This window comes from Chelonia mydas, chromosome 1, assembly GCF_015237465.2.
Source record: "Chelonia mydas isolate rCheMyd1 chromosome 1, rCheMyd1.pri.v2, whole genome shotgun sequence".
NCBI classification, from domain to species: Eukaryota; Metazoa; Chordata; order Testudines; family Cheloniidae; genus Chelonia; species Chelonia mydas.
In genome coordinates, this window is record NC_057849.1 from 148,557,673 (window position 1) to 148,567,458 (window position 9,786).

General features: G+C 48.4%; 1 protein-coding gene across 1 annotated transcript; it reads right to left on the bottom strand.

Moving 5' to 3' along the window:
- Positions 1-1,184: 1,184 nt before the first annotated feature.
- Positions 1,185-9,492, bottom strand: LOC102930258 (zona pellucida sperm-binding protein 4). Its single transcript, XM_007055690.4, has 12 exons — positions 9,271-9,492; positions 8,750-8,871; positions 8,565-8,667; positions 7,096-7,251; positions 6,446-6,633; positions 4,745-4,842; positions 4,190-4,320; positions 3,448-3,637; positions 3,218-3,365; positions 2,247-2,325; positions 1,737-1,853; positions 1,185-1,345 (listed from the first exon to the last, which is right to left on the bottom strand). The coding sequence occupies exons 1-12, from the start codon at positions 9,461-9,463 to the stop codon at positions 1,200-1,202; spliced, it is 1,671 nt and encodes a 556-aa protein (XP_007055752.4). The 5' UTR covers positions 9,464-9,492; the 3' UTR covers positions 1,185-1,199.
- Positions 9,493-9,786: the final 294 nt, after the last annotated feature.

The window sequence follows — 9,786 nt, forward strand, 5'->3', positions numbered from 1 at the left end:
GGCCATACACCTGAACCATTATTCTGTTCAGTATAAAGGGCTGTACTGAGTGATAGTAGCAGCACCACATTTCCACTCCACCCCCCACCACTAGTTATTGAAACTAAGAATATGCACACAGGTAATTCTCCTCCTCCCCTCCCCCCAAATTTAAATCTAATCAAGAGTGATGACTGACATGGGTGGGGGGGAGGTTGGTATGTTAAAAAACAAAATTGCCAACCTACAATTAAAGTTGTCTGTGCAACTTTAGCGCCCTGTTGGGTATATTATATGACTTAAATTGGATACATTCTCTTCCCAGCCTCGCCCCTGGCCCATGCTCACCTATTTGTCATGTCACCATCTTCCCCCAAGTCAACTATGATCCAGTGACAAATGAGAAACGCGTTTGGTGAGGAAACTAACTTATCCCCAGGCAGTAGGTTTTTGTATAGTTTCTTCCTGCATTTAAACTTTGTAGTGTCCTCATACCAGAGGAGAGGTCTACTAGTAGAATGCTTGGCCTGTTCTGCCAAACAAAGGGCAAAACCAGATGAGGAATAAGCTGACAACTCAGTGGAATTTGTACTAGGACAAGATGGTCTGACTGACCCTGTTCAAGCCCTCTCACAAGAGGGGCCTGAATGAGCATGACCAGAATGACCTCACTACTGCATTGGAGTTCACTGTAAGAGATGGAAATATGTTTAATGCTCCAAGAGCCAAAACTCAAACATTAAGTTCGACAATGTTGCTACTTGTTGGGTAGTCATAGCAGAGTGACCTTTCATACCATTTTTTGCACCACAGTGGTCAGGATTGTGTCCCCCTAGCCCAAGGCAGGTAGGACAGGTAACGAGTTCCTTCCCTGGAGAGAGTGTTCAGTGCTCCCTTCTATTAAGCCATCCCCACCAATGCACATGCTAAGTGCTTTCAGAAAGACAGAAGCATTATAGGCACATGCTTTTGACATCAAGAGCCATAAGGCATCAGTTCAAACTGAAGCTGAACTGCATTAGTTGATTGCCACAAGATACCAGCTATGATCAAACCAAGGCAGTCTATGTTTATGTTAGCAGAAAATAGGGGGAGTGGGTGAAAGTTTCCATTAAAAAAACTGCTTATCCTTTCCACCACTTATCAAGTTCGCGTTCCACACCTTAGGAGGTGCTGGGGTGGTCAATGAAGAACGAGAGCATAGGTCTTGAATGCTTTTTTTATTGAGATATACTAGTTTTACTAGCTGAATTTGTCCTCCATCTCCACCATGCAGCAGCCAGGAGTGACATGGACAGAGTCCCCAGAAGAAGTGCTCCACTGGCCCAGGCTAAAGTCCAGGATGCTTTAGTGTTCAGAGGCAAGCCTGCCAGAAGAGAAACTTGTTACTAGATATGCTCCCAGCCTGCTCTGGGCAGGACTCATGTGATCAGACATGGCCTCTTGCCCCCGGCCTCTTGCCCCCAGCCTCTTACTGCTCAGGACAGACCACAACCCTCAGCTACAAGGATAAATGTTGCCTCTGAGTCAGATGCCATTTCAGATCTGGCCAGAACACCCATAGGATACAGCCAATAAGGGTGAGTCACAGTGCCAGAGTTTCTGCCCTGGCTCAGTGCCTATGTTCAGGGCCACCAGTTGTGGTGAAGGTCCCCTTGAATTGACCTTTGTACTACTGGACAGGTCATCTTATGGAGCACCTACCCTTAAGTCCAGAGGTTTTAGACCTAGACCTATACCATGACTCGGACACTTACCCAATTTGTTCATAGTAGCTTCTCTCTTTGGCCTGTCCTGGAGGAGAATCACAGGTCCCCTGCTGGTGATGTGGGAAAGGCCATCCTGAAGGTGCTGCTCAGAGCTCCTTCTGCCCCCTGTAAGGCAAGCAAGAGGTTAGCTGTGAAACCCACCATACTCCCACACCACAGAGTTATCCTGTGTCTGGAGGGAATCCAGAGTTGCCTACTCTGGTCTTCATATCATAGTAGGGTAAGTCATTGCTCAGGGATTGAGTACAACATCCTTTCCCATTTGGGAGCCAGATTTTCTTAGATCAGCTCCTGTCATCCACTGCCACGGGAAGTGAAAATGTAATTACTCCTCTGTATCACAGGGGGTTTGTACCCAGAAGGGAGAGTTCATGACAGGAGCAGGTGAAGAGGAGGACATGCCTAGTTCCTCAGAACAGGTTTAGAGAAACCTGTGCCTGCCAGGCACTGTTATCCCATCCTACAGGGAGAAGGAGGCAGAAAAGCGAGGATACTCACGGGCTGAAGCTGGGCAGGAGGTGGTGCAGGATGCTAGCAGGGAGGGCTGGCACACTGAGGCACTGCAGTGCAGGTACACCTAGGAGAGAAGTGAGGTGGTTAGGGCCCTGCTGCTCTTGCAGTTCAGAAGGGGTACTGGGGCAGCAAGCTCCATATAGGTTTAGTGGCGGCCTTTGCATGCTTTGTCATGATGCCCTGCTTTTAAGGGTGTGAGGACATGTTTAAATTGAGGGAGCCCTCTTTACAACTGAGTGCCTTGGTGATAGTCAATGCATTTCAGGGTCAACCCTCCCATTCAGGGGAAGATGGCAACATCCTGAGGCTCTGGAGTTGCTCCCCCACCTTTGCAAGGCTTGCTCAAGCACACCTTGAGAAGTCTCATCCTGCATGGATATGTTCTACCTAAACCCATTCAATGGAAGGGAGAGTCTGGATGAGACCAACACTGGGAGTTGTAAGCTATAGAACAGCAGGTTAGACAAGGAATGTCACAAGTAGACCTGGTTAGGAGGCCCTCCTCCCCCTCAGGAGATTTTACCCAACACTTCAAGTTAGCCTTAATCTGTAGTCATGCATCAGTTCAACAATAAACTCCATTTTCCTATGGGAATGGATTGCCTCATGGGAGTTGTAGTTCAGATGCCTGATGCCCTCCCCCTGGACTGGGCTCAGCTCCATGTTTGTGTAGCACCTACCCTGAGGCCATGGCTTGGTATAACATGGGACTCACTTGGAACACTGTGCCTGAGCTCTTAGAGCAGAGATACAGCCCTGTGCATTGAGAGTGGTTTTCCCTCTTTCCTAGGAAGGTCAGATAGCCTAGTTTAACTGTCAGCAACTAGAGAAGAACCAGTCTCCCATACATGTAGTAATGGTTTTAGAGCCCTTGGCTTCCCCTCCTGGCTCCTGCATCAGGGAGGGGCAGCCAACACCATGATATGGAAGGGTCACTTATTGATTAGAAGTCATACTGGGCCTGTAACTGTCTGCTGGGAAGCAGAGTCCATGAAGGTGAAGGTGCTGATGATGAAGCGCTGGTAGTGAGATGGGAACTGCAGCCCTGTGGCAGCACCCACAGGCACCAGCTGGGTTTGGTAGTTGTCTCCTGTATATGGGCACCTAGGAATGAGGAAAGCAGTACTTAGAAGGGTCCTACACTCCCCAGCCCCCTGTGACCCTACACTCCCAGGGAGTCACTCACCCATCCACCAAGATCGGCCACTGTGGCTGCTGCTGAGGATTGGCACTGGGAGTGGCCCAGCACTGGTGGAGAACTAGAACCAGGTTTGGGTCAGTTCTCTGCAGCATCTGGACCTCCACATAGATGGGGTCACGCAGGACCTTCACCACAGGGTAGTCTCTGTCTGCATAGTAGGATCCATAACCCTGCTCTAGAATAAGCCAGATGGACAGGAGTCACTCCATGGAATTAGAGACGCTTAGTCCAACATGTATGGCCTGCATCCACACAGAAGAGGCCCAACTTCTCAGTGGCAGGGGTAGAAGGGAGAAAAGTGTTTCTACTACTTTAATTATAACCCAGAATGAGAGAGGACAACCCTCTAGGGTGGTCCTGTAGTCTCCAGGAATTAAAGATTAATCTTGATTGTATTTCTGGATGTTTCATCACATGACAGCCAATCAAAATTGACAACCCTACCCAGAGTACATTAGCAGAGCTGCCTTTTCTTACTAGACAGAGGCAAGAGAAGAACTTCTCCTATAGACAGCAGGAAGTTCATTTAACCCTAAATACATCAGTGTGATGCCATAACCCCATGCCAAGGGTACTCGGTCTTCTCTCCCACCCTCACCTCCCCAGACCCACTCCATACTACATTTAGCCTCCCCTCCCATTAAGGCAAGAGCTCAGGCATAGACCACAATCCTGCACCAAGTAGTAAGAATGAGACCTGCCCAGGGGCTGAAGAAGAGTTAACTACCTGTGGCAATGCGCAGCTCCAGTGTGAAGGGGCCAGGCTGGGACACAGCAGGGGGTGGTGGCAGGGTGAATACTTGGATGCTCACAGGGAGGAAGTTACCACTGGCAGAGTAACTACAGCGGACATGCAACCTGGGGGAGTGAGAGAAGCCATCAAGTGTGACAACTAGTCAGGACTAGCCAGCCACTGGGGACATTTAGTTTGGGGGGGGTGTAGATGGGCACCAGCCAGGAGGGAGGTCATGAAAGCTCTCAGGAACCCCTCCCACCCAGAAGGGAAAGGCTGCAGCCCAATGCCCCCTTAAAAACCCAGCCATTCTGAATAAGTATCCTCCCACATCCTTGAGCCTTGGAGGAGACAGGCCATGAAGTGAGTTAAGAGAATCCAGGATAGTGGGGGAGTCACTCTGCAGCTCCTGGTAACTGCCATGTAAGGGTTGGCTGGAGGAATATCTGGTCCTAAACTTCTGACACTAGTAAAATGATCTGAACAGGGCTCACTTGAGAAGCAGCTCTACAAATGCAGAGGGGATTAGAGTGAGCCTCATGTGGTTACCTGAAGGTGCTGTCCCGGGTGATGGATCCCAGACTCCAGGTTCTCACATCCTGATCTGCCACCAGTTCATTTTCATACACACCCATGGCCCCATCCATCTGGAATGGAAGATCAGTCACAGAATCATAGAATATCAGGGTTGGAAAGGACCTCAGGAGGTCATCTAGTCCAACCCCCTGCTCAAAGCAGAACCAATCCCCAACTAAATCATCCCAGCCAGGGCTTTGTCAAGCCTGACCTTAAAAACTTCTAAGGAAGGAGATTCCACCACCTCCCTAGGTAACGCATCCCAGTGTTTCACCACCCTCCTAGTGAAAAAGCTTTTCCTAATATCCAACCTAAGCCTCCCCCACTGCAACTTGAGACCATTACTCCTTGTTCTGTCAGCTACCACTGAGAACAGTCTAGAGCCATCCTCTTTGGAACCCCCTTTCAGGTAGTTGAAAGCAGCTATCAAATCCCCCCTCAGTCTTCTCTTCTGCAGACTAAACAATCCCAGTTCCCTCAGCCTCTCTTCATAAGTCATGTGTTATAGTCCCCTAATCATTTTTGTTGCCCTCTGCTGGATGCTTTCCAATTTTTCCACATCCTTCTTGTAGTGTGGGGCCCAAAACTGGACACAGTACTCCAGATGAGGCCCCACCAATGTCAAATAGAGGGGGAACGATCACGTCCCTTGATCTGCTGGCAATGCCCCTACTTATTCATCCCAAAATGCCATTGGCCTTCTTGGCAACAATGGCACACTGTTGACTCATCCACTGTAAACCCTAGGTCCTTTTCTGCCGAACTGCTGCCTAGCTATTTGGTCCCTAGTCTGTAGCAGTGCATTGATTCTTCCTCCTTCCTAAGTGCAGGACTCTGCACTTGTCGTTGAACCCCATCAGATTTCTTTTGGCCCAATCCTCTAATTTGTCTAGGTCTCTCTGTATCCTATCCCTACCCTCCAGTGTATCTACGTCTCCTCCCAGTTCGGGGTCATCTGGGAACTTGCTGAGGGTGCAATCTACACCATCCTCCAGATCATGAATGAAGATTTGAACAAAACCGGCCTGAGGACCGACCCTTGGGGCACTCTACTTGTTACCAGCTGCCAACTAGACATGGAGCCATTGATCACTAATTGTTGGGCTTAACAATCTAGCCAACTTTCTATCCACCTTATCCATTCATCCAGCTCATACTACTTTAACTTACGAGCAAGAATACTGTGGGAGACTGTCAAAAGCTTTGCTAAAGTCAACACCACATCCACTGCTTTCCCCTTATCCACAGAGGGATTTCTCGTCATAGAAGGCAATTAGATTAGTCAGGCATGACTTGCCCTTGGTGAATCCATGCTGACTGTTCCGATCACTTGCCTCTCCTTTAAGTGCTTCAGAATTGATTCCTTGAGGACCTGCTCCATGATTTTTCCAGGGACTGAGGTGAGGCTGATTGGCCTGTAGTTCCCAGGACCCTTCTTTAAAGATTGGCACTACATTAGCCTTTTTCCAGTTGTCTGGGAAATCAGTCAATGACCCCTCAGCTCTGCCCCTTTCATATAGCCAGGTTGGGGACAGATTAGAAGCCAGATAATTTTCCAGTAGGGTTTGGCATGGATCAGTTTTAGGAAGGGACCTGCCAGTGCACCTCGTTCTTGAGGCACACAACCCCGCTGTTCCAGTCTAGTTACCCCATCTTCGCCTCCCAAACCTTTACCTGGAAAGTAGTGCCACAGGCAGAGAGTGGAAACTGGAACAGGACAAAGGCATTGTTCTTCACCACGGGGACACAGCCAGCACTGCTCCCACTGGCCAGATGCACAGAGTCCAGGATCAGGGGTGGCAGAGTCACATCCCGAGAAATCACAATGGAGAACTGGCCATCTGGAGTGCACTGTGCTGTCACTGGAAGTGAGCAAGTGACAGGTAAGACAAGGCTGGGGAAGTCTCTCCCATCTCAGGGAGAGTCTTAAACAGTGGATTGGAAGGCAATAGCTTGGCCTAGATCTAGGCCAGAACCCCACCAAGGTCCACTATACCCCTCCAGGGGACCCAAAGGGGCAAGTACTAGGTGCTCAAAGGTACATTGACAATGGACTCCATATTGGCCACTGTAGCTCCAACAGGGAATGTGGGGTGGATTCTGGGCCATGAGCCTGGGTTTATTACTATACATGGCAAAAAACAGACAGTCTTGTGATGTGTGGAATGTTAGTCTAATATCAGGGTTAAAAGTAACTAGCACAGCACAAGGTATGTTGCAAGCCCTATTTAGCCTTCCATGCTAGGCTGGCCAGCCATTCCATGCCCCCTTCCCACAATGATTACAGTCAGCTGTATTGGCTATTCATGTGCCTAAAAACTCACCTGTATTGCCATAGTAACAAGGCTTCAACCTATCAGTGGGATTGTAGCAACAGCCTCGTTCTTCGCAGTCTCCCTGTGTGATAGGTGGAGGCACGCAGGACAGTCTATCCTGGCTCTGGATGGCAGCACAGACACTGGGGCTTGGAGCATCCAGGGCTGAAAGAGACAGCTGGAAATTCATAAGGAGATCAGAGCAAGAGGGAAAGAAAAAACCAAAAAAAACAGGTGGGGCAAGATGAGCCCCTGAGCATATGCCCTCCTGCTGGGGCTGGGGGCTTGAGGGTTGCACTCTGGACCCATGCAAGTTTACAGAGGCTCAGTTGAGTTGCTCTGAGGAGCATGGTCCAGGGTCTTGAGTACCAGGTGAGGGGCTGCCTGCCTCCCTCCTATCCCCAAATTCTAATCCTAGCTTTGGCATAGATTTTCTATCTCCCTGCCACAGTCTTCTCCATCTGTGGAGTGGCAATGCTTAAAATGGTCTACCTCAGAGGGATGTTTGAGGATTCAGTTTACACAGCACTTCAGACTAGTTAAAATGCAGTGGTGTGGGTAGCTATTATGCAAGACAGATGCATCCAGCTCAAAAATACTCTGAGAGGCTTGAGTCCAAGACCCAGTCTGCATAATTCTAGACTCAGACTACATTCATGCGTGTTAACAAAAGGTTGAGTTCTTTATAACTAGGACATCCTGATAGATCTGAGAGTTTGGGGGAGAGGGGGAAAATGAGACAGGTGCTGTAGGTTCTACTACAGCCTAGAACAGTGATACTCAGATTGATGCTCAAGAGCTGCAAATGGCTCTTTAATGAGTCTCCTGTGACTTCGCAGTGCATGGTATTAAAAGGCTGATTTAATCATCAGGATGCTGGTACTATGTTATTAAACAATTGTAGTTAGTAAAATATTTGGATGGACATACACATACCCTTAAATTCATCTAGAGCAGAGCTCTGGTAAATACTTTCAGCCCCCCTGGAGTTTATACCATGGGGGTGGCGGAGAAGAAAGAAAAGCAGCTCCAGGAAATACTAAGACTTTAAGGTAGGTAAGTAAATGAATTTACACTACTAGGGATCTTTTGGGTAATGTGGATTGCTAATTTGGCTTCTGAACCACTGAGGAGTGAGTATAACTGGCCTAGAACTCCCCAGTGCATGACTTGGGTCTCCAGGTGCCAATGCAATACAAATACAATTAAATCCAGGCTCTGAGAAGTGCCGCCAACCAGAGGCATGGTGGGGATACACACTGGCAAAGGAGGATGAGCAGGAACTATGATGATTGTGTGTGTCACTGGTCCCATAATGGTTACCTTGCCACAAGGCAGAGACAAGGAAAACAGATGGGCCTTCTCTGTGTAGGCCTCCCTTAGTGTAACTGGAGCAAAACAGCCATCTTTAGAGAAAGCATTCACTCACCAGTAGTCAAACAGCCAAGTGTGTTTCACAGAAGACACTAGACTCTTACCTGGCTGGGTAGTGGGGCATCTGAGCACCTTCTCTTCATGGAGAGCCCTGTGCCCACCTGCATCTGTCCCTTCAATCCTAACCACCATCAGGTAATTGCCATTCTGTAGAAGAGAAATCCACAGGAGTCAGGACTGTTAGAGCAGCATTACAAGAACCCTATGCAGGCACCACAAGTTCACTCACCCATTTGTAGATGTAACAACCATCATAGGAAGCATCAACTTTCCTGGAGCCATCTGGAGTCTGAGACACCCAAACCCCACAGGTGGAGTCATTCTGCAGAGTGTGAGACCGACCAACAGTATCTAGGGAACCCCAAGAGGCAAGAACAAGGAGGTCAGTATACAGTACAGAGGAAAGTTGGTGAAGGAGTTATTTAACTAGCTATTAATAGCTCTGCATCCACTCCCCTCTAACTTCCTATAGGGGATAGAGTTTGGGGCTAGTCTTAGGGTCTACAAAAAGACTAGTAAAAGAGTAGCATACAGGCACCTAACCCTCAGAGGCTATACCTCTGAATAGCACTGTTATAAGCAGAAACTCTTGACTCATGTAAGCAGTTACGTTAAAGGATGAGCTAGCTATTAGACAAGACTTGGATATCAGGCCACAGAGGAGCCAAAGAGCTTCTGTTCCTTCTCAGTGTAACCACATGCTGGTATGGGAAGACACTGCCAGGTTCTTACAGCCTTACTCTCACTTACCCCAAGCAGTCAGTTCATAGGACATCCTTCCCTCCTTGCTTGGAGGTAGAGTGAGCTGCAGGCTTTTCCCACCACAGACTAAGAAGCTAGAGTTCTCTAAAAAAACATCCCAAGTTCCCAATACCAAGGAACAATACAACATACACAAGAACACAGCTCCCAAAGGATAGCTAGTCTGCCCTACACCAGCCATGCTGATTTCCTAGCAGCAACCCATAAAGCACTTACTCTTAGCCTGGCACATTTATATCCCAGAGGCAGCTATGATTGGGCAGAGCCCAAGTGATAATACCTGCAGTAACAGGTGAAACTAGCCTAACCCCTCCCCAAGTTCTATTAACACCCTCCCAGAGCCAGCACCTGGGGGTGTTCAGACTTATCACAATCTTTTCCTTCTGAAGCTGTAACTTTGGTGGCGGGACTGAGCTGACTGGCACCTCTCAGAAGAAAGCAGGTGTTGTAGCTGTGTTCATGTCCCTTTACTTATGAGCTTATTTTATTATTTGCTATTAGAGC

What these genes read in the sequence shown, in the direction of transcription:
- LOC102930258 (XM_007055690.4), bottom strand. Translation starts at nt 9,463, where the DNA reads ATGGCTGGTGTAGGGCAGACTAGCTATCCTTTGGGAGCTGTGTTCTTG. An exon ending in AGCAGACAGTTACAGGCCCA is followed by an intron (nt 2,326 to 3,217) that starts GTATGACTTCTA and finishes CTTCTCTCCTAG; the next exon opens with GTGTACCTGCACTGCAGTGC. An exon ending in AGCTACTATGAACAAATTGG is followed by an intron (nt 1,346 to 1,736) that starts GTAAGTGTCCGA and finishes CTCTTCTGGCAG; the next exon opens with GCTTGCCTCTGAACACTAAA.